Source organism: Crocuta crocuta, unplaced genomic scaffold (assembly GCF_008692635.1).
Source record: "Crocuta crocuta isolate KB4526 unplaced genomic scaffold, BGI_CrCroc_1.0 scaffold219, whole genome shotgun sequence".
NCBI lineage: Eukaryota > Metazoa > Chordata > Mammalia > Carnivora > Hyaenidae > Crocuta > Crocuta crocuta.
In genome coordinates, this window is record NW_027551572.1 from 24208 (window position 1) to 49789 (window position 25582).

At 36.2% G+C, this 25582-nt stretch overlaps 1 protein-coding gene across 1 annotated transcript in view; it reads left to right on the forward strand.

Annotated features, from left to right (window-relative positions):
• The first annotated feature begins 1062 nt into the window (after positions 1-1062).
• SCN2A (sodium voltage-gated channel alpha subunit 2) overlaps positions 1063-25582 on the forward strand; it is an 88492-nt gene continuing 63972 nt past the window's right edge. The window contains exons 1-11 of the mRNA XM_077751077.1: positions 1063-1140; positions 2765-3082; positions 3987-4105; positions 15118-15207; positions 15964-16092; positions 16670-16761; positions 17639-17911; positions 20628-20691; positions 22248-22389; positions 22531-22737; positions 24370-24657. Of these exons, the coding sequence (XP_077607203.1) occupies positions 2816-3082; positions 3987-4105; positions 15118-15207; positions 15964-16092; positions 16670-16761; positions 17639-17911; positions 20628-20691; positions 22248-22389; positions 22531-22737; positions 24370-24657 (1671 nt within the window). The 5' untranslated portion in view covers positions 1063-1140; positions 2765-2815. The remainder of the gene's footprint in view (positions 1141-2764; positions 3083-3986; positions 4106-15117; positions 15208-15963; positions 16093-16669; positions 16762-17638; positions 17912-20627; positions 20692-22247; positions 22390-22530; positions 22738-24369; positions 24658-25582) is intronic.

Consider the following 25582-nt stretch of genomic DNA (forward strand, 5'->3'; position numbering starts at 1 on the left):
CATTTCCAACAAACACACTTTCTAATGGAAATGATGAACCTGGAAAATATCTCGATTTAATAATTAGGACTCTTTCTGGTTATAATTGGTACCACTGCCTAATTTTTATTTAAATCTTTACTTAAGATATTTCTTTTTATGGCTAAATAAATTTAACAGGTTTTTAGTGTTAGACTTTGAGTTTGAATCCTGCACGCATGATCTTAGGTGACTGTTTCTACCCACGGTGTATTTCCTTTCTTCAGTTTTCAAATCAGGATAGCGAAAGTGTTTATGTGGTAGGATGTGGGAAGGATGAAATGATATCTTGTATGTAGACATGTTAGCACAGCCAGTGACTAGCAGATAGCAAGCCCTCAATCATCACTATGTCATTAATTGAAAGACTGGAATTTGGGATTTCACTGACTATTCAGTTTTCTTCTGGCTGCTTTTCAGCCACTAAAATCAGAGCTAAAATAGGATTGATGTCCCATTAAGGTAATTTTATTTCTAGAGCAAGTTTATTTGTATAGCACAAAGGCCATCTCTTTGTTGAATTAGCAAAGCACTATATTGGTTATCAGATACTCTGGGGCTAAAGCTAATGTTAAATTCCACTGTATGTAAGACTTTTATTATGAGTTTTATGATTTTCTATATTTAACATTGTTTACTTTCTCTTTTTACTTTTAATTTCAATTATTTGTATTGATGGAATGATTGGAGGCATATCAAATAAAAGGCATGAACAGAAGCTTAATCTGTTAGCAAAATTAATGAATGAAATCAGCAAAGTCTTAACGATTCATTCTGAGAGGTTGTGGAAGATCAAATCTCCTTTAGTGAAAAATTTGGGCGGCTTCAAACACAGGGCTCTATGTACGAACACTGAGTACACGGAGAGGGGTTTCTCTTCACAGTTCCCCCGCCCTCTAGTGGTAGTTATAATAACGCCATTTTGTAGTCCCCAAACAGGAAATGCCTGTTCTTACTTCAGTTACCAGAATCCTTTTACAGGAAGTTAGGTGTGGTCTTTGAAGGAGAATTAAAAAAAAAAAAAAATGAAAAAAAGAAAAAAAGAATGATGGAATTTTAGCTGCAGTCTTCTTGGTGCCAGCTTATCAATCCCAAACTCTGGGTGTAAAAGATTCTTCAGGGGTAATGTTTTAATATTCTTATTATGCTTATTCTCTGTGATGCTTCTCTACCTTTACAGTACAATCCTTGGGGGAATCTGCAGAGGACCACTTTCATTTTGAAGCTGCTGGCTGCATGCTTTAGCATGACTCTTCTATTAAAGCATACAGGCATGGCAGTTTCCTCTATGGAGTATGCATGGACCTTCTTCATGCCTAGGTCTGTTGAGGCATGAGGGTCTCTGGGGATGGGTGAGGTAAATGAGGGATGTTTTGGAGATAGTGTGATACTGAGAGAGCAGTCTGCTAGCTGGTGGCTGAAAGGTCCTAGTCTACTTCAAAAAAATGTAGAAACGGTACAATAGCTTATGTTATTTTAAATTTCCCTGTTTGATCTGGCATATGCTACAGAAATGCTCTGGATATTAATGCATTTACTCGTAGAAAATACACTTCATATAATTAAAAGGGAATTCTCATTCCTGGAGGATGGGGCTTAAATGGATGGATATTTTAAAAAGAAGGAATAATAGATAAGTGAGTATATATAGATGGCATTCAGGAGTTAAGATTTTGGTTGTATGATTTCAAAAATCATAGAAACTCTCGCCACTGGTTCGGATTAACATTTGAAATGATTGGTGTGCTCTGTGAAGTTATATATGTTAGTCTAGTAAAATATGATTAGAATACAGTAAACCTCCGTTTATATTATTGCAAAGACCAACAAAATGAGAGTTTGTTTAAAAGGTAAACTATCCTACACTTGTTATTTTTTTCAAGTCCAAATCTGCTATTTAGATTTTTATGAAATGGGCACTATTGAGAAAATGAACTATTTCTATAGTATTTCCTAAGGTGCTACAAATTTGTTAATTTAAGAAGCAATTATACTAGTTAGCAGCAGGTTGCTAAGCCAAGGGGGTCCAAGATCCAGACCTCTGACGTGAATGACTTCCTGCCCGGTTTGGCAGGAGCTGGATCCCTTCCTGTGCAGCTTCCGAGCAGTTCCAAATGCAATCGGGCATCCCCCGCTCCTTCCTGTTCCTTTGCTTTCAAGCAGTATCTACCTATGTTTCCCTATCCTGGCATTTCAGGATTTCCAGAGCTCTTTACCAGGTGCGTTATTTTGAATAGCCTATTAAAGGTGGAAAAGTAGGCCAAAGGGAACGTGGAAAAAAATGGAGAGATACATGCAAGATCCTTGCATAGCCCAGGTTCTATAATTTGGGTGATTATTCATCTGTTGTTTTGGATCTCTGATATTTTTTTCAGAAAGGATGCTGAAAAAGATGGCTGCCAAAATATTCACAGAAGTGAAACAGCAAGCACAAACCAGTATCCTCCATTTCCGAGCTCGGAATTGGATATTTTCACTTAAAACATTTTGGGAATGGGAAACTAGATTACCTCATAGACATCTACTGGATGTGGAAGACAAATCTCCATGCAAGCAAATGAATGCATGCATGAGAATCCCCTGAATGCCAAATGCAGCTTCCTTAGTAAATATGACAGATAGCTTGGTTTATATGTTTTATCTCAGTATCATGTAATTATCACAGTTACCTTTTATCCTAATGACTGTTGCTTCTCTCTCTCTCTCTTTCTTTCTCTCTCTCTTTCTCTCTCTCTCGTTTCCATAGCACTTTCTTATGCAAGGAGCTAAACAGTGATTAAAGGAGCAGGATGAAAAGATGGCACAGTCAGTGCTGGTACCACCAGGCCCTGACAGCTTCCGCTTCTTTACCAGGGAATCCCTTGCTGCTATTGAACAACGCATTGCAGAAGAGAAAGCTAAGAGACCCAAACAAGAGCGTAAGGATGAGGATGATGAAAATGGCCCAAAGCCAAACAGTGACTTGGAAGCAGGGAAATCTCTGCCATTTATTTATGGAGACATCCCTCCAGAGATGGTGTCAGAGCCTTTGGAGGACCTGGACCCATACTATATCAATAAGAAAGTGAGTTTTTAGACACGTTGTCTTTACTTCTCCTACTTCCTAACTGGCTCTGGGGTAGTCACACAGATGTCTGATGAAGAATGATGTGTGTCCTCCCCTCTGTCTGAAGTATCACTAGGATGCTAAGTGGGCTTGAGCCTGTAATGAACCCATTATCCCACAAGTCTTTTGGAGGCACTCAGCTGAACCCACATTCCCAGGACAAACAGTACTGAAGGGGCATCATGTAGTTGGTAACTGAGGAAGGGCAAAGTCTATTCCCCTTACGGTACAATGAAGCAAAAAGTGAAAACAAGGGTTATTGTATAGTATAATATAGTAGAGTAGAGTACAGTATATTTCCAGGAGCAGCGTCTAAACACCTTTTTTACAATCTCAAGCTCTGAATAAATTATTATGATCGTCAGCAGGATTATGCCTTCCTCCCATGAACTTTGCCCTTCCCATGGATCTCTGCAGAAGAAATAATAGTAGGTGACTGAAGTACCTCCCCCGAAAAGACTCTCATCCAAAAACACACCTGGAAAACTTTGAAGTTCTTATGAAAATTTTTATCAAAGTGAAGAAGTTACCAAAGCCCCATTTTATGCTTTTTGTGAATTATAAAATGGGTTTTAAAATACTGATATCAAAAATTGATAAAGATGCTAAGAATTCCTGTGGCAATGACTACACTTTTTTTATTCCTCTTTTAAATCCTCATGTCACTTATTAAATTTAGGAAAGTTTATATAGTGCTCAGAAAAAGCACCTATCATTATGTCGCATGTTGGTAATTCATGTATTACTATAGTATTTTATAATGAAAACTTTTAAATAATAGTCTCAGCTATATCTTGAAATGTTCTTAATTTTAATTTTAGTATCCTAAATTCTATCTTATGTGTTGTGTTTTCTTTTTCAGACATTTATAGTATTGAATAAAGGGAAAGCCATCTCTCGATTCAGTGCCACTCCTGCCCTGTACATTTTAACTCCCTTCAACCCTATTAGAAAATTAGCTATTAAGATTTTGGTACATTCATATCCTTTTTCAAATAGTCACTTAATATGATTTTGTTCTTTGAATTATTGAGCTGGATTTTTTTTTAATATGTCTGGTTGGCAACGTGATGTGCTCTTTTTTCTTTCCTCTTACTCAACAGTTAGCATATTGCAAATGGGATCATAGGTAAGTGAACACATTCTCCTCATCTTCTAGATATTCCCCTCTCCCCAACTTACTACATCTTTCTTCTGTACTCCTCTGTGCCCTTCTAAATTGCTTGCTACATCCAAGACTTCTTCATTAATGTGAACCATGTTAACAGGCTTTCATTTTATAAGTCTTCATACTTTACAATGTTAAACAATGGGTGAACTACCTGAGCTAATTTTCCTTACTGCTTCCACATTTGGAAACTATATACATAATCTGAATGACACAATTTTATATCTTTTTGGTCTCAGTTGTACTACTTTCTGCTTTTTATTTCAGCATTTGAAAGCTTTGAGTTAGCAAATGTTTACAATTGTAACTGTATATACACTGGCCTTTCAAGTATATCTCCAAAAATTTTCCCCAACAGCATCCCAATGATTTTCTTTTTTCTTTCTTTCCTTTCTCTTTTCTTTCCTTTCTTCTTTCCTTTCCTTTCTTTTCCTTCCCTTCCCTTCCTTTCCCTTCCTTTTCCTTTCCTTCCCTTTCTTTTCTTTCTCTCTCTCTCTCCCTCCCTCCCTCTCTTTCTCTCTCTCTTTCTTTCTTTCTTTCTTTCTCACTTGTGTTTTAACAAGTCTCACTGACTTGTGTTTTATTCAAGTCACAGGTCCTGCTACAGTTTTGTTTCTCCAAAGGCTTATTGCCTGTCAACCTATATATATTCTCATTTTATTCTTCATTCTCCTTATTGAAGTAGCTACTTCCTAGAAATGAGATTGATTATACCTTGGTGGCAGATGGTAATTTGAAGTTAAATAGAATAGTTGTGAATGAGAGGTTTTATTTTAAGTGAGGGATAGTGGTCTGATTGATAGCCAGCCCTGAGAAAACCAAGGAAGCAAAGATTTGGAGGACTGGGGCTATGCCAGGCAGAGGCATTTACAGGAAGAACACTTAAACCTTGGGATGAGGATTGATATGCATCAGGAACCAGAGGTAAGGTTCCTGAAAGGGAAACAAATCTAAGCAGAGTCTCAGAGCAACTTTTAATGCTGTTTCTTCTTTAGAAAGAGTCATTGCGTGGGATTCCATGACGTGGTAAGTCTTTCCATGTAAAAGCCCACTTCCCCCAGTAGGCTGAGAAAATGTTTGAAATAGATAAGATGAGGAATCCAGGAGATGGGATAAACTTGGTACAGGAAACTCGTTTCAGTTCTGGGTGAAAGGGGTGTAAATCATGTCCCGAGACTTGACTGGCAATGTGGTAAATGATGTTTTCAGAAGCACAGCATTTTAGAATTTAGTCTCCTTTTAACATCTAGTTCATTCCACTTCTTCCCCTATGGCCTTTGCATAAACTCAATGTGTTTTAATTTGAAAAGCTTTCAGATTTAATACATTTTTTGTGAATTATCTAAAGTAGTATTTCCTTACTTCTGTTATTCAAGAAAGAGAACCCAATGGGTATGGGGGATAAAAGTCTTTGAGTTAGCATTAGAAATGAATAATAAGAGGTGCCTGGGTAGCTTAGTCATTTCAGCGTCCAACTTCAGCTCAGGTCATGATTTCATGGTTCGTGAGTTCGAGCCCCATGTTGTGCTCTACACTGGCAGTACAGATCCTGCTCAGATTCTCTGTCACCCTCTCTCTCTGACCTTCCCCCACTCATGCATTCTCTGTCTCAAAAAAAAAAAACATTAAAAAAAAAGAAATGAATAATAAAGTTAACATTAGATTTGGGTCTCCTGAATTATAAATTATGGTTTATTATTATGCTTTGGGTATTTGTAAACTTTGTACTAGATAAATCTTTCCATAAATTATTTATTATATTTTTAAATAACTATATGCCCCTTATGTAAACATTTTTATATGAAATTATGTGAAAACTCAAACTTACATCTGATGCTATGTTAAAACTAGATACCGGAGAGTAAGTATTGAATAAATAAATGACTGATGAAACAGAGGTTGGAAAATTATATGCAAAACAAGTAACAAAATGGAGGGCTTGAATAGGTCAGAAAAAATCTATTTTGTCCTGAATCTGAATGATAAGATAGAATTAAGAAAGCCCAATATTAAAGAAAAAATCAGTTTTTATTTAAACCTTTTGTGTGGAGATAATGTATTTTTTTTTTTTTGAAAATGTCATGAGAGCCATCATCTCACTCCAAAAACTCCTACAAAGTTAGGGAACTCCTGAGTCAATTAGGACTCTTTTTCTCTTTGAGAAAAGAGACTCCGACTGGTAGAGGACAAGGGCAGTTATAGAAGTTTCAATCAGAGGGAAAAAAAAAAGGAAAGAGAGAAAGAGAAAGAAAGAAAAGAAAAAAGAAATTTCAAACAGAGAACCTGAGTACTGAAGACATAGTTAATGGGGTGGGGGCTGCTCTCTGGGAATCGAGACACAACTTGAATTTGAGGGTTTACACTGGCTTTCTTGAAGAAACAAAACCTTTAAGGGGCTTCAATTCTCTGTCACCCTCTCTCTCTGCCCCTCAGAGGACTACAGTGATGTGAATTGCACTCTGAAGGTAGCCAGATAAATTGATTAAGATTTGCTAAGAAGCTCATAAATGGCTGATAAGCCACAAATTTCTTCCAATGTAGAAAAAGTAGACTTTTTTAAAAGCCCTAATTACCTGAATAAAAATATTATATTTCACAGTCTCATCTTGGAGTAGAGATATAAGAAAAGAAAGGGCAAGTGGACTAACAGTCTAAGATAAATTCTTCAGTCTTTTGATGACAGTGACATGCTTGATAGGAGAGCTTAGTAAACTGATGTATATAGTACTGTCGAGTTTGCAAGTGATTCGGCCAGTAAATTTTTTCTTTTATTCTTCACAACATAAGTCCTATTCTCAAATCCTGGTTTTCTGACTTCAAGCACATGCCTTTTGCTGTAAGGTAAAGATGTTTGGAGATGGTGACGGTGGGTTTGGGCACAATGAAGAGGTCATTTGTGTATTTATTATCAATAATTTCTAAACAAGAAAGTGTCCATTCACAAAGAAAAATTATAATTTAAGACTAGGTTAATATCTCTATTTCCAAAGAAAATCCTGTCTTGTTTCTTAAAGGCTGTTATCTTCATTAGAAGTTGTTGCATATCAAATTAGCTTTGTTTCTCGACTTTGACAGAATGAAGAGTTATACTTATGCTTACTATATTTGTGCCAGGGTGTATTTTGAAAACCTAAAATGCTTTTGGTGTGCCTAATATCTTGTTTTGATAGTTAAATAAAATATGGTTATATTTTCTAGATCACAAACAAGTTTTAAAAAATCAATATTCCTAAAATTCTTGTCAGAAATGTGTTTCATGTCAGGTTTTAGTATTTTAGCTACATATGCTTATTCCTCTTTATCTTTTATTTGTTATTCATTTGAAAATATTTTTTAAGTACCTACTTTATGGCAGAGATTCTTCTAGGCACTGGGATGCAATACTGAACAGAAAGTTTCTGCTTTAGTGTAGTTATAGGTTTGTGTATATGTGTATTTGATATGTCAGCTAGTGATAAGAAAAATAAAGCTGTATAAAAAAAGAAGAATGGCAAGGTACTGTTTTAGAGCACATGATCATGGAAGTCCTCTCTAAAAATATACCATCTGAGTAGAGATTCGAAAGAAGGGAGACGGTGTGACATGGAAATGTAGGGGAAAGGTAAACGTAAGGAGAATAGCAAATATGAAGGCAAAGTATGAAGGTAGGAATACACCTGGTATGCTCAGGAATCATCAAGGAGTCCAGAGTCATTGGGGCAGAGTGGGAAAGGTAGGGTGTAGTAGGAGATGCGGTCAATGAGAATGGAGGGCAGGAGCTGCAGTTGTAGAACAAACATGATGAGAACACCAGTTTCACTCTGAATGAGATGCAGGGTGATGGCTGAAGGATTTCCGGCAGAAGAATATCATGACCTGGCTCACATTTTATAAATACCACTCTGGCTGCTGCATGGAGAACAGACTGCGTGGAGGGAAAGAAGATAGGTTGGGGGGGTCTCCTGTCATGATGAAGGCGGGATGCCGGTGGCTTAGTCTATGGTAGAAACAATGAGGGTGACAAAATGGCATCAAACTTGGATGTGTTTTTCAGAAGAGCTAATAGGATTTCCTGAGCAGTTGGATTAGATTTGAACATGTTTCTGAGGTGGCCATTAGACATTCAGTGGAGGATCTTAGTACTTAGAAATTTAAGTCTGGAGTTCAGGAGATGGTTGGGCTGGAGATAAAACTTTGGGAGACATCAGTACTTGGATGATATTTAAATTCATGACAAAGACCTGTGACACTCCAAATCACACAGCTAGTGTAGACTGCTGGTCATTCACAGAGAGTAAGAAAATGAAAAACAGCTGTTGGTATCAGAAAACCTAGATTCGTACTCCACCTCTGAGATTTACCTATTGCTTTATGACCTTGGGCCAAGTTATTACAAATGTTTTGAATCTCAGTTCCTCCATTTATAAAATTGTAATCAAAATTTATACATTAATACTAATAAAATACATGATAAGTACCTGGCATCATGACTAGCACATAATAGGTACTTGATAAATGGTTGCCATGATAGATATTTTGGATGTAGTAGCTACCATCATAGCAACAACTGCTGCAAGATTAGTAAAGGAAAACTCTCCTACTGCTTAAGGAATTCCACAAAGAATACTGTATAAATCACTACTTTCTCCCAGCTTCGCTTTGCAAACAAAATGTTTATGTAGTACCAGAGTTTAGAGCTGCAAGTGACTAAAACACAATCTGATTGGTTTCACCCTTCTCATTTTGCAGACAATTTAATTAAGTCCTAGGCATGTTTACTCCCTTTCTAAAGCTATAGTTTATATCAGTGGCAGAGCTAAAACTTCAGACCAGATCTTCTGATTCTCAGCCGGGTGCTCTTTGCATTTTCCCTAACAGAAGAAGACTCTCAAGTATAACATACTAGGTTCATTGCCAGTATTGTTCTCTGTATGCATTTCAAAGGTTATTTTCAGTGGCTAATTCATTAAATAAGGAGTAGACTTTTCAGCTCATTCAAAAATTATATGGTATTTATGTGGAAATAAAATTGTTATGGTTTTCCATGCAAAGAACTAGGTAGGTCTGTATGAGAGGAGGGGAGGAAACTTATAATTTCCATTTCCCCTGCTTTTGATGCTCAAAAGTTATCACTCATTATCTCATAGTTAGGATAGTTAGGGAGATGGTTAATTGTAGAATGAAACAACTGAAGAGTTAAAAGTATATATGTGACATTTAGTCAGTATTTCTGCTGGGTTGGAAATATGCACTGATATGTAGAAAGAGGTCTATCCTACTCTGCTTTGAATTTTCCATTTTTATGTTAAAAAAGAGGAAAACAAAACAAAACTCTAACATCAAATTGTTTTCTCCCTCTAGTTTAGATGTAAACATTCCTCTGCAATTTCTCTGGATATAATATAACATTGCAAAGTCCCTGAACAGACTCACAATGTCTTTCCCTTCCTTACGAATAACCAAAAAATATGGGGCACTTGGGTGGCTTAGTCAGTTAAGCATCCAACTTCAACTCAGGTCATGATCCCACTGCTCATGGGTTCAAGCCCCACACTGAACCCCACATTGAGCACAGACTCTGTGCTGGCTGCTTGGAGCATGGAGCCTGCTTCAGATTCTGTCTCTGACTCTGCCCCTACTCACTCAAGCTCTGTCTCTCTCACTTTCTCTTTTGCAAATATATATTTTAAAAAATTCTTTTAAAAAAGAATAACAAAAAAATACCCTACATTTTATGTTTAATAAAAAATGATTACTAGTAATAAAAATAACTGTGTCCTCTAAGGGAAATACTAGAACTATATTTATGTAAGCAAACTGAGCATCAGAGAATTAAGCAACTTGCTGGAACCCATGTGGTTGGTAGAGGATGCATCTGGTCCATCTTTCATTGCCTTAAAACTCATGTTGCTCCATCCTATCTACACAGATCTTGGGGTGAGAATGTCATTTTTTTAAATATTCAGGTTCCGTGTCAAAGGCTACCTAAACCATCTTCAGTATAGACTTGAAGTTTAATTTCATCATATACACACAGAAAGTATTTTAGATTTGCCAACTGACAGGTTAATATCAATCAAATCAAAGGTTAACACATTATATCAATACCTGTTATAAATAAATTAATNGTGTTGTCAGGATACTTAACTGAAGTGTATTTTTTTTAATTATAAGGATAGTCATGCAATGTTGAAAATTCCTATTTGAGCATAAATGCTTTATTAATTGTGACTTATGGGACAGTAATCATTTCTATTATTTGTTAATGTTGAAATATATATTTTACTTCATTATATAACTAAATTCTACCATTATAAAGAGTAAATAGGGGTGCCTGGGTGGCTCAGCCTGTTAAGCATCCCACTCTTGATTTTGGCTCAGGTCATAATATGGTTCATGGGTTTGAGGCCCACATTGGGCTCTATGCTGGCAGTGCAGAGCCTGCTCGGGATTCTCTCTCTTTCCCTCTCTGCCCCTCCCTCACTTGTGCACACTCTCTTTCTCAATAAATGAATAAATACACTTAAAAAAATAGTGAATCTTGCTTAACAAAAACAAACAAGAGTACCTATTTTTTAAGGGTCAGAAAACCATGGCTCAGGTTATTATGTGACATAAACCCCATGAGGCTATTAATTTCCACCTTATGTTTGCCTTCTGTCCTCTCTTTTAAAAAACAAAGTGTAGAAACTTGTGTACTCAATATATTTGAAGACAGAATTCTTGCTGTATTTTTATCCCATATCAATCAGAATATCATCAAAAATCATTAAAAAGAAAAAATATTCTGATTAGTAATAAATGATTTGCAAAATTTATTTCATTCAATGGTCAACTGTGCAAAACGGCAAGCATATAGTGGTGAACAGTACAGACGTGGTATCTGCCCTCATGAAACTGACAATGTAGTAGAAGAAAAGATCAGCACTAAAATTAGTCATTGCAAGAATAGTAAAAGATGTTACAGGGATATATAACTGGTAGACCTAAACAGGTGAAGAACTATGGTGAATAACTTTCTACAAGAAATCATTTTTAAAATGAGTACTGAAGAACAAGTATGATTTGGCTATAGTGCAGTAAGCATTTCCCAGGAGGAGACGTGGCATTTGCAAAGACTCTTATTTGAGAAAGAGGATATTTCATTAGATGCTCTAAAACAATTACGGTAATATGGGCAGAATGTAATCAAGAGTAACCAATACAGGGGCGCCTGGGTGGCACCATCAGTTAAGCGTTCAGCTCTTGATTTTGGCTCTTATCATGATCTCACTGTCTGTGGGATCAAGGCTCGCATCCGGCTCTTTCCTTACAGGGCAGGGCCTGCTTGGGATCCTCTCTATTTCCCTCTTTCTCTGACCCTGCCCAATGTGTACATGTACGGGCTTTCTCTCTTTCTCAAAATAAACATCTTTAAAAAGAGTAAAGAATACAAAATTAGACTAATCGACAAGGATTGGACCTTCTAGAATCTAGACTGTGTTAAAACATTTGATCATCTTCCTAAGAAGAGTGAAAAGCTATTGAAATTATTTGAATTGCATTGACACGGGTCATTTTGACACAGTATGCAGAATGGATTGAAAGGAACTAAACATGGATTCAGAGAGACTAGTTTGGAGGAAACTGCAATAATCTACGTCACACTTGGTGGGCACTGGACCATGTAGTGATATGGGGATGCAAAAGTGCACTGACTTCAGTGATATCAGATAGAGTTGGCAGTATTTCGTGCTAAATTGGATGTAGAGGTTTCAGGAGAAAGAAAAATCCAAGACTGCTTCTAGGTTCTGGCTAGATTATGGGACATTTTATAAGATGCAGGGATATCAAAGGAGCAGTCAAAGAGGGAGGGGAGTGTAGGAGGGAAGGGCAGCATGAAAAATTATTTTTAGTCCAGTCTTAAAATTCAAAATCCTTTAAATGATGTTGAAATATTAATGAGATACATAGTACAGAAGTCATTTGAACACTTGGTTGTGTAGAGTTCAGAAGAAAGGTCTAAACTCGAGAGAAACAGTTGAGATGGTGCGTACATAACTGGCCCTTAAAGCTGTGTGGGTTGATGAACTCTACTAGGATGAATATAAGAGAGGAGAAAAATGGCTCAGATATCCTATCTCCTTTTCAAAAGGAACCTGCAACATTTCAAAGGATACAAAGAAATTGTTGCCCTGGAGGCACAAGGAAACCAGAGGATTAGGACCCCATGAAAGAAAAGGAAGTAAAAACAGGAAAGAGAAGAATCTTCCTTGCCCAATACTGCTGACAGAACAAATCAAATAATTCAAATTTGCCGTTTTGTTTTTAGTGACCAAACTTACAGAGTCTGACATCTTTAGAAAAAAAGCTAGTTAGCTAAGGACATGATGGATGTATGAGGGGAAAAAAAGATAACGAGCTTTTTCAAGAAGTTTGGCTGTGAAATACAGAAAAGTTAAGGCTGAAAGTAATTAAAAAAGATTTGGGGTTACAAAGACTGAAAGATAAGAGAGGCTCAAGCAAGTTTATGTTGATAGGAAGCACCCAGTAATGTGGGAGATAATAAAGATAAGAGATGACAGATTTCTGATGTATTCTGGAAAGGAAGAAGATATCCAGAGTATGAGCGGTAGGAATTGAAAGCTTTCCCTGTTGAAACAGGAAGAAAGGATAAGCCCCAAAACCTCCAGAGAAGTTTATCAATCTGGGGATGGGAAGTAGAGATATGGTAGTGTGATGCTGTCTTTTCTCTCAGTGAAGTCGGAGATAAGGACCTCAGCTTCAGGTGGGGAGGGAAGGAGGAAGAGGGTTGGACTGGAGGTCAGAGGAGACTGGAGAATGTTTGAAATTGTCTTTGCAGGGAGTAGGAGACGGAGCTAAGTGAAGAAACGCAGGACGGTGTAGAAGACCATCGAGGTTCAGAACCATGCATTTAGAATGGTGCAGATCTGCCAAAAGGAATTATTTTCTCTAGCAGGACCTAGCAGGCTGTCAGACACAGAAGGTCTTCTGGCTTTATATGCTAATCAAATCATCTTAAATTTTATCTTAATTTGTGTTTATTTTTAGCAATTAAGGAAAAATAGATTTCTTCTTTGAAATGGTGTGTGTGTGTGTGTGTGTGTGTGTGTGTGTGTGTTCTCTGGGCTGTTGTGCCCTCACGTGGCTGATCCACATCATTCACTTAGGACTGTTTGCATGTGGATGCATTTGAACAAGCTGCGAATTAAGCATGTGTCTTACATCACTGATAGTAAAAGTGAAAAATGAATTCTTGCTTTGACTAAAGGCAGTTGTAGGTGCAAAGAAACTTCCATGATAGATTAATGCAATATTGGCTACTCAATGGCCCATTTTACTGCACTTAAAAATCATATTACTGTTTTGTTATATGCCAATACTGTGAAAATTTATAATAACAATTAAGAGTAATAAGGGTTATGGGGCACCTGGGTGACTCAGCAGTTAAGTGTCCAACTTTGGCTCAGGGCATGATCTCACGGTTCATGAGTTCAAGCCCTGCTTCAGGTACTGTACTGACAGCTCAGAGGCTGGAGCCTACTTTGGATTCTGTGTCTCCTCTCTCTATGCCCCCTCCCTGCTTGTGTTCTGTCTCTCTCTCTCAAAAATAAATAATAAACATTAATAGAGTAATAAGAGTTATGAATAGCAATTATTCAATCTCTGTGATTTTTATCATTGTGTTTAAGTTGATGTTGATAAAGGCTGTTATTTTGCATAATTGCAACTGAATCTTTCTTGTGCTTTTTATTATATATGAAAGTCACCTTAATTGTCTGATTACTGAATATTTTCTGAGTTTTTGTTGTCATTTTTCAATGTAAAGTAAAAGGCATTGGCTATGTCTACAAAGGCCAAGTGGGCATAGTGACCCAAACCAGATGTTTGTTATAAGTAGTGCTCTTGGGGTACGTGGGTGACTCAGTCAGTTAGGTGTCTGGCTTCAATTCAGGTCTGATGTCATGGTTTGTGGGTTTGAGCCCCCGTCGGGTTCTGTGCTGAACACTTGCTTAGAGCCTGGAGCCTGCTTCTGATTCTGTGTCACCTTCTCTCTCTGCTTCTCCCCCGCTCACCCTCTGTTTCACTCTGTCTCTCAAAAATTGTTTAAAATTTTTTGAAAAAATAAGTAGTGTTCTCTATGACTCAGAAAGTTAGGAAAGTAATTTATTGAGCACCTGTTCTTTACCAGGCACATTTAAGTGTAGGAGCTTTTCAGTATTTTAACTAATTTGGTCTTCACAGCAATCCTGTGAAATGGTTATTTTTTTCTCACTTTTATAGAGAATTGAACCAAGTCTTTGGTTCAATAAGTAATTCGGCCACAGTTACAAACCCAAGAAATTCCATCACTAATACCAGCCACCTTTTCTTACTATTCAGAATTTTGTGAGCAATTACCGTGTATTTTACACTCTACTCAGAAAGAATCTTATTAAAGGCATTCTGCCAAAATAATCCTTAGAATGAAATTGTAATGCATTTATTTAATCACTTAAATTCTTTTGTTGAATTTTTGTCAGGATTTACAGACATGCTGAACTTGCAGTTCAGTTGTTGAGTCTGTCGTTAAAAAAAACTTAAATTGATAAATTATTTACCAGTGAACCCATTTCTTTATACTTAATTATTTAAAAAAAAACACCTAAATGGCCTCAAAATAGTTAATGGCTTGGCCTGACATGGCCTAATATGTGGTTGTTGAATTACAGAAATGGAAAAGATGAACTGAATAATAAAATAATAAGGGCATAAAAGGTCTAAACTTCATGGTGTAAAAGGCATGGTGGGGCATAAAAGAGAGATTTTCCATTGAATTTTGTCTTCCTTGACAATACTCTTCTACTTTATTCAATGTGCTCATCATGTGCACCATTCTTACCAACTGTGTATTCATGACCATGAGTAACCCTCCAGACTGGACAAAGAATGTGGAGTAAGTAGAAAATAAAAAATATCTTTCAATATTGTCATCCCTTATATTTTAAATTACACTCTTGAGACCCCATCATTTTCTTTAGCAAATCATACTAGCTACTCTAAACCAGGCAGGTTTAAACAATGATTCAAAGTTCATTTCAACCACTAATTTCCCATAGGACAAACCTTGCAGTGGCTCATTCATTAGCTCAAATCACTGCACTTGTTTGACTGCCAATTTTTGTAGCCCTTTATCTTCCTTGTGAGTCTTATATTCTTCTGAATATCATCAATGATTACTAATATCCAATGAGAAAAGTTATGCCTAGTTTGTATGTTCTTTTTGTCATGGCTATCACTTTTCTATGTTTTATCAGTATTTATCTCATGGCTCTTAATGATGCATATTTTATTAAATGCAGTGCTTTATTAATTTGGGGATGAATACCTATTTGCTCAGTCTGAAAGCTAGAATATTTCAGGTATCATCCTATACAACCATATTATTTGGGGGAAAAAAAGAAGCATATTATTTGAGCCTTCGAATTAGTTCATGTAGCAAATACAATACTTATTTACTTATAGTGAATGAGAATGTCTTTCAGAAGGTAATGTTTCTTTTGCCTTAAACTCTACTTAAGCTCACATCGTAGGGATACTAGTACAGACCTATCTGGAAACTTCTAATTTTTTTTTGTTAAGTTTCCTTTGAAACATGTACATGTAAATTACGTACTAGATCTTTAATGTGGGCTTGGCTATTTCCTCTTAGGTACACCTTTACAGGAATTTATACTTTTGAATCACTTATAAAAATACTTGCAAGGGGCTTTTGTTTAGAAGATTTCACATTTTTGCGGGATCCATGGAATTGGTTGGACTTCACAGTCATTACTTTTGCGTAAGTATCTTAATACATTTCCCATCCTGGAATAATAAGTCACTGGTGGGAGCCTTTGCTGTATTTCTCTTTGGTGGCTTCCCTTGACAAAGCAAGCATTTTTCTTAGTTATCATAAGAATTTAGAATATTTTTCTTCCATATTATTATTATGGACTTTGGAGAAATTAAGAATCTCGTAGTAAACTATCTAAATTTGGATTCAGTTAGCACTGTAGAGTAATAAAAAAAAAATTTCGAAGTAACTTAGATTACAATCGAAGACAATGCCCTTTTTCTCTTAATTGGGAAATCTGATGGCAACACTCATTGAAGTTGAAAAGGTCTTGATGAAAGACCAACGTAGACTTAGATTTCCCTAAATTCTGAATAACTCTGATTTAATTCTACAGGTATGTAACAGAATTTGTAAACCTAGGCAATGTTTCAGCTCTTCGAACTTTCAGAGTCTTGAGAGCTTTGAAAACTATTTCTGTAATTCCAGGTAAGAAGAAACTGGTATAAGGTGGTAGGCCCCTTATATCTCCAACTGTTTCTTGTGTTTTGTTATTGTGTTGTGTGTGAACTCCCTATTACAGATATGTGACAGAGTTTGTGGACCTGGGCAATGTCTCAGCGTTGAGAACATTCAGAGTTCTCCGAGCACTGAAAACAATTTCAGTCATTCCAGGTGAGAGCTAGGTTAAACACCGAGGCTGACTTTAGCTGCACTGGCGCTACAACCACAGCTTTTGTGCATAGCCGTTTGTCGTCACATGCTGCAAATGAATAGGTAAAAACGCAAGAATCAGGACATCATACTTTGGATGGATTTGATTCTTTGCTTTTTTACTTCTTGCTTTCTTTAAAACCGTTCTAAATCAGCCTTTGAGTTTAACAAGTTTTTGCATGAGGCATTTGCAGTAACAGGCTACATGGTTTGCATCCTGTAACATCAAGCTTTCTGCACAGAAGCTAAACTATGAGGCATTCAGACTGATGCAAATTTGACCATTTAGGTCCAAAACTGGTAATTATCTTATTTGCAGATAAATGAAAGAGCGAGAGATAGCATGAGTGCTGCATGGGGCTCAGTTTTCAGATGTCTTCCTTTTTTAACCCATATTCCAGCTTGCAGAATTCACAAATATATAACCTCATAGTCCATTGACTTCATGATTTCGTACCACTCTATTCATATAGATTTTTCTAAAGTCAATAAGAGGTTAGGGAGTAAGACATCTGCAAATAAAAGCAAAATATTTACACAAGGTTGATGTTTAAGCATGAATAATAAAATCATTTCTTTTGCTCTGAGGGGTATTTGGAAATACACTTTTGGTTCATTTCCATTCACGGTTTTCTAATGAACATACAAGTTCTGCTTTCATTCATTTTCACCAGCAGCAGGCTTTTCATGAAAATCTTATTCAGTCACAAACATTAAACTAATATTGTTGGCATTCTGCATGACATCTTTATTTTCCAGGACAAGCTCATGATGTTTTTGTCGGTAAAGTAGCTGTTAAGTAGTATATTTAAATTCCTCCCTCTGATTTTATTCATAGGCCTGAAGACCATTGTAGGGGCCTTGATCCAGTCGGTGAAGAAGCTCTCTGATGTAATGATTCTGACCGTGTTCTGTCTGAGCGTGTTTGCCCTAATAGGGCTACAGCTGTTTATGGGCAACCTGCGGAATAAATGTTTGCAATGGCCCCCAGACAATTCATCCTTTGAAATAAACATCACTTCCTTCTTTAATAACTCATTGGATGGGAACGGTACCACTTTCAATAGGACAGTGAGCATGTTTAACTGGGATGAATATATTGAGGATAAAAGTAAGATATACTTTTTAACTATTGTTTAGTCCTTTAAATAGTAAAAAATACAGAGTAGAAGTTGTCTCCATTTTAATGTAAACCAAATGATTTAACCTATTTAAGATAACACATGTGATACAGAAATCAAATGATATTTATGATATGATATGATAATGATTATTTTATCTTTTTTTCCCCTTACCTATCTCATCGATCAGTAAGATAAAAGTTACCACTTGAAAATGTGTTATCTTTTCCTAAGCCAGTGTGGAAAGAAATACCATTTTTGTTGTATAAACAAAAAAACACTGGGTAGGCATTGATCAGGATTTTTGAGTCATATAGTAAATAAACCAGTAGCTTGAACTATTCAGTGTATTATGCTGAAGTGCATTGTTAAGACAATAATTTGGCCCTATTTGGTTAACTCATTAAATGTATTGAGTGCATATGATATACCTGAAATAGAGAAATCACTCCCCAAAATGAAAATCTGAATTTTTGTACTCATAAGAAAGTTAAGCAACTCCAATCTGGCCATTCACTTACTGATGATAGGAAAGTGTAAACTCAGAGTCAACTTCTGTTCTTCCAATTTATCCTTTTTGTGTCAATCATTGTCTTGGATTTGTTTATCCCTATAGTTTGATTATATTTAGGGATGGGCATACAGAACTTACAGTATCATATACTTCAGTATAATTTCTTTTCCGTGTCCTTCCCTCTTCGTGTACGATTAGCTAGCCAACTCCCACTGGACCTTTGATTATAAGTATTCTACTGGGATACTTTTTCTAAGGTATCCTTCATGGTTTTTTTAACCATATGAAATTTTTTATCCCTTCTTAAATTATATTCATGTTATAAGAGTTAGGATTCTTATGAAAATTTCTATCACAGAAATTAAGATTCATTAGATAAACAAAAATTTTAAAATATCGTTATATATGGGGTTTCCTATTTGTTAATATTAACCACACAATAACAATATTTACACATAAATCTTATCTCTATTTCTGATTGTTTCTTTCAGATAAATTTCTATTAATAGTATTTGGGTAGGGCAGGGGGTTAGGGAATGACAATGTCAAAGGACATAACCAAATTAAGGCTATGGAGATAGAGTGTCAAATTGCTCTCAGGAGAGATCATACCACTATATACTCCTTACAGCAGCCCCTTCCTGAACTCTCCCTAATATTGACTACTACTGTATGTTTAAATCTTTTGGTAGAAAGAAAAGTCTATCCTCATGTTCCTTAATTTTTATTGCAGTAGAATTTTAAAACTAGGTTTATTAGTATCATTAGCAAGTTATGTATTTCATATAATATGAATCATCTGTTGGGGTTATTTTTACTCATTATTTCATCAAGTGATAGTATATTTCAGAGAATTCATATGAATTCTTTAATTTATTAATCACATTAGCATTTTGTCTTTTTTGGCAAATATAGCTTGTTTTTCATCTTATTGCTCATTTTTGATATTTAAGTGATTTTCATTTATGGCAATATAGTCATCAAATTTGTTTTCATTTTTCTCTAAGTTTAGAAAATGCTTCTTAATTGAGAGATCATAAAAATATCACTTAGATATTCTACATAGAAAGCAGCCACCTATATATTCTACATTAAAACACTTATAAATTTTATATATTATATTAATGGATGTTTTTTTAAATCTTCAACCTTTAAAATTCTAGAAATATTTTTTGGTATATATTGTGAGGTAGAGTCTAAAACTTTTTGCAAAACTATGACCCAGATTTCCCTGCATAATACGTTAAGGTGTTCCTTCAAGTAGTCCTAAAAACAATTACAAAAAATTTGTTGTGGGGTGCATGTATACGTTTTAATGTTTGTGTGCTTTTGTATGTGAATAAGTAAATCTGTATGTTTATCTTTGTGTACATTTTATAAGATAATTTTTGCAACTTATTGAGGTTATAGATAGGTATTCCCTAAGAATAGAAATTAGATAGGAGCACCTGGATAGCTCAGTTGGTTGAGTGTCCCACTTCAGCTCGGGTCATGATCTTGCAGTTCGTAAGTTTGAGCCCAGCATGGGCTTGCTGCTCTCAGGGCATAACCTGCTTCAGATGTTCTGTCCCCCCTCCCCCCTCTCACTTGCATACTCTCTCTCAAAAATAAATAAAACATTTTTAAAAATTAAAAAAATAATAGAAATTAGATATACTTAGAAAATTATATATCTTCAAAGAAACAAGTTTATTCTGTTCCTTTGAAAGACAGTAATCAAGCCAAAATCCAAAACGCAATACTTATTTAGAGCATCATAGAAAGAAAAAAACACCTAAGCCACTTTTCACAGGAAATTAACTTAAAACTGGTAGGAAAATAAACATCTGAATCTATTTTGAGCCCAAACAGCCTTAATATGGCAGCTCTTTTTTAAAACTATCCCAAGAATTTGAGTTTATATTTGCAATCAGTGCTGATATGAAAATACTATAATAGTTATTCTTCCCCCCCCCAGATTATTTTTAAAACAGATTTTCTAAACATTTATTTAATTGAAGACGTTATATTTTGGTATTTGTTTAGTATTCAGTTATTATTAAAACATTTTCATTCAGCCCATATACACATTTATTATTTTATCCATTTCATTATGGTTGAAAAAAATTGTAAGATGTATTACCTAAACACAATGGCTGAAGTGTTTTGAGGACGTTTTTAATGATTCTTTCTATTCCTCCTTCTTTATATAGGTCACTTTTATTTTTTGGAAGGACAAAATGATGCTCTGCTTTGTGGCAACAGCTCGGATGCAGGGTAAGTGATGTTTCATATTGAGTTTCAATCCACACTGCTCCATCGGCCTCAACAACTTGCCACCTCCCACCCACTCAGCCCTCGCTCACTCCTCATTCAGGGCCCTCCATAAATTCTACTTCATGCTGATTCTCAAAATAGCTGAAATAAGTGTGGATTCTCACCTCCTTCACACACTCATATGCAGCAATTATTTTTCCATACTAGGTCACAGCTAATCTTCCAAATTAGCTAAATGGAAGATTGAAAAAACAGTACATATGCATTAGAAGATTAAGTTAATGGAATTCATAAGCATGTACTTTTGTAAGTGTGATTTTTTTTATATGCTAGTCTCCATGGCTTCAGATGTTAGATCTCTGAAGATAATGACAGTATCTGAGTCATGGTGAGTGTATGTCAAGCATCTTTTAGCAAAGTGGTTAAGAGCACAGACTGGGAAATTTGCATGGATTCAAGCCTGACTCCACCAAATAACATACCCTCTCTGTGCCTTAGTTTCCTCATGTGGTAAATGGGTATAATAGAGTTGCTATGAGAATTAAATGGATTAGCAAACAAAGAGCTATTATAGCATACAATATGTGCTTTTGATTATTGTGATTGACGTGTGAACATTTGTTATTAAGAAGTATGGCACTTGGAGCTGAAGCCTAAGAAGAGTCAGAGAAATAATTACTTTTCCTGTTTCCCAAGAATTTAGAATCACGAAAGAATTCTAATGTTTTTCAATGGAAGGTGATATTGTGACCATTAGTAATTAATAACTTTAGCAAAATTTCCAATGGCTTTACATTTGGCTTATATGTTAAATATTGTGCTGCCTTTATCTCCAAATCCCAGTGATAAGTAAAACAGACTAATTTTAATTCCTTGTCTGTAAAACTAAGTGCTTTACATATGATATTCAATGCTTGTATATTTACAAGGCAATTTCAATATTAGTCCTTTCTTACATATGAGGTGCCCAAGGATTAGCAAAGTTAGGAAACTTACTAGATCATGCAGCTCAGAAGCATCAGGTACAGGTTTGGCTTAATCATTAAGGACATAACTATGAAATCTTCTCTATGCAGAGTTATCCTTTCATTACCCCTCTTCCCTACTCTCTCTCTCACACACACACACACACACACACACACACACTGCCCCTAGATATCTTCAGTGAAAATCAATTTTTACTGTAGACCGGTTTTTCTGGTCATGTCTATAAGTCCCAGAAGATATTAATCATGATGTGATTGCTTTTATATGGAGACATGATAAATATAATGACAATAATTTTTTTAGAATTAGCATGATGATATGTTTTATTATTATTTTGGTTTTTTTAATATAATGACAATTATGAATCACAGAGGAATCCACAAATATACTTAATAGATTCTGTTACTAAGTAAATCAGTCCACATAGTGCCGGGTTAAGTGTTGGATAAGGCGAAAGAAATCTTTTTTCCCTAGTGTCATATAAAATAGATATTGGCATCTATCACAACAAGGAAGTCAGCCTTCAGACTTTAAGTCCTGACTTTCTCTTTCTTTTAATCTAATTACAGCCAGTGCCCAGAAGGATACATCTGTGTGAAGGCTGGTAGAAACCCCAACTATGGATACACAAGCTTTGATACCTTTAGTTGGGCTTTCTTGTCTCTATTTCGACTCATGACTCAAGACTTCTGGGAGAACCTTTACCAACTGGTGAGAACAGATAAAATGATTCTTCTGGGAAGCATGAAATACTGAGATCAAGAGAAATGCTATAGAATACTTTATTACTTTGGAGTGTGAGCTTGTAACATCTATATAAAATTTAATAAAATATCCCTTACATTTTTGCAGACACTACGTGCTGCTGGGAAAACATACATGATATTTTTTGTGCTGGTCATTTTCTTGGGCTCATTCTACCTGATAAATTTAATCCTGGCTGTGGTGGCCATGGCCTATGAGGAACAGAATCAGGCGACTCTCGAGGAAGCTGAACAGAAAGAAGCTGAATTTCAACAGATGCTCGAACAGTTAAAGAAGCAACAAGAAGAAGCTCAGGTATAGTTAGCAAGCACAAAACTCTTTTGTGCTTCCTTTCATCTCAATCCTCTGACCACACTGGTGAGGGCAGTGGCATTCAGTTCCCAAAATCAGTAGTGGATAAAAGTGACGTTTGAAACGTGTTATATGTGTTTGCTGTTAGAAGCCTGTTAGGCTTTTAGGAGATTATTATTTTATTTTGATGATTACTGTCAATCTGATGGCATCAACACATGGAGAGTTTATAATTGCTTTGTTGACATTTTTTTTTCTTCCTTGTGACTCCTCATGTACTCAAGCTTACAAAGTAGTTAAATCTACATGCCCTCGATCAGAGTATTTCCTTATTTTCTGGGTAAGAGGAATTTTTTCTAGTTACTTCTTCACTCATGTCACTAGAGGTGGGAAAGGTCAGAAAACCAGATTCAAGCTGAGAAGATTATTTCCTAGAATCTGGAAAAGCAAAGACCTATTTAATGTTTATTTTTTATTTGAAGGGTGTTTAAATGCAAGTTTATGGATTATATAAGAAAAACCCTGGTGTATAAATACAGTAAATCACTACATTCTCTGCCTCCTATCCCATAAGAATAATTTAATTTGGACTTGATAAGACCTCAGAATAAGGCAAGGATTGCTCTAAATATACTTGCTTGACATAATGGCATTAACTAATCTAATTGCCTATTTCTGGCTTTTCTTGCATCTTATTTCAGCTATTTAATACTGAGTATCCTGAATATTTAATAAAGGTCAGATAGATAAAATATACTGGGATAACAGCAGCAACACAGAATACCTTACCTTTCCAAAAATTATGCTATTATAACTTAGATGTTCATTCAGAAGCCATGATCTAGGATTCCCTTATATATGACCTGTAATATGTTTTTGTTGTACCTTTCTTAGGGAAATACTCAATTAAAGAGGAGAAAATTTTTATTGAAATAAAAATATTTAGCTGAATTAAATTCACTAATTTAGACTGGTGCTAAAGTTATTGTCAAGTGGAAATGTGATGATCAGTTAAAATAGGAAACCTTTAGTTCTTTAATTCTTTCCTTCTTAATATAATGGTTAAGTCATAGAAAAATTTGTTGTGAAATATCATATGTTTGCACGTATAGGAGGATTAGGAGGAACTTAAGTGAGGAACCAGTGGGAGAAGAAGGGGGGAAATGGTGGGGGAAAGGGAGAGAGGCAAACCATGAGAGACTCTTGAATGCTGACGAAAACTGAGGACTGATAGGTGGGGGGGAGGGGGGATGGGCATGGAGGAGGGCACTTGTGGGGATGAGTACTGGGTGTTATGTGGAAACTAATTTGACAATAAACTATTTGTAAAAAAAAAAAAAGAAAAGAAAAATTTGTTGTGATCTGTGAGTGTCTTGCTCACATTACTGAGCAATTAAAGAGCCTATTGAGAGGCCAGAGCTTGAAAGTTTCCATCAAAGTCACATATAGCATTCATCCACGTGTCTGTTGACCTTAATGCTTTAATTGGTCTAATGACAACCCATTGTTTTCCAACATATGGACCAGAATCCATATGGATCATATTTATGATACTAAAGATAAGTTAAGCAGTAAACATGGGTAGAATGTTTCAAGGTTTGTATGCAACTACCATTTTACCAAATGCCCTTCCAGGCAGCAGCTGCGGCAGCATCTGCTGAATCAAGAGAGTTCAGCGGTGCCGGCGGGATAGGTGTTTTCTCAGAGAGTTCTTCAGTAGCATCAAAGTTGAGCTCCAAGAGTGAAAAAGAGCTGAAAAACAGAAGGAAGAAAAAGAAGCAGAAAGAGCAGTCTGGAGAAGAAGACAAGGAAGACAGAGTCCGCAAATCGGAATCCGAAGACAGCATAAGAAGAAAAGGTTTCCGTTTTTCCCTGGAGGGAAGCAGGCTGACTTATGAAAAGAGGTTTTCTTCTCCACACCAGGTAAAGATATTATGAGCTCCCACAAATTGCCGTTTCATAGCAAACTATTTTTTAAGGATATGCCAGAATTTGGTAGAAATAAAACCTCCTGACCCCTGGATGGCACAATGCTTTCAGGATTGTAATGATCATCGAGTGTTTTGATTATCACCTCAGAGACTTTGTGAGTTTTGTGACTTTTTGGAATCCCAAGAAAGCATTTTTAGAGCGTAGATCCCCACTGAGCCTGGGAAGGTTTGTGGTTTTGAGGTTTTGTGGAAGACTCAAGCATCTCGGGGCAAGTTTCCACATGAGAAATTCTCAGCAGATGGTTCCCATCCATTTTTAGCTATGCTGCTGTGCCTGGACCCAGTGACTGTGGGCTTTCTGAGTGGCAGGTTCCTAGAAGCGAACTGTGTATTCTTTCAGACCATCTGTGTGGTTGTTCCCATTCAAACTTCGTTGGAAGAATCATTCTTCAGACCCTCGTTTCAAGGGGAACTGAAGCAAAATTTCTCTAGAAGTGTAGCCAAAATTGTTAGGTGAAAATGCACTGAGGAATATTTAAGACACTAAATAAATAGTGGTGTTGAAGGGCACTTTATTATCTGTCTCATGTTTAATGTGAGATTCGCACTGAAAGAATACCTTGATTCTATAGTGCAGTAAATGTTCTGGATGCCTGTGGCTTATGTACTAACACAAGCTGTGGAAACTTTGATGTTTAGGATCCTTAAATTTTGAAATTACCAAAAGAATTACCTAGGTGGTTTAGTCAGTTAAATGTCATGTCACTTTGGCTCAGGTCATGATCTCACAGTCTGTGGGCTCCAGCCCTGCGTCAGGCTCTGTGCTGACGGCTCAGAGCCTGGAGCCTGCTGCAGATTGTGTGTCTCCCTCTCTCTCTGCCCCTCCCCTGCCCACTCTCCTTCTCTCTCTCTCTCTC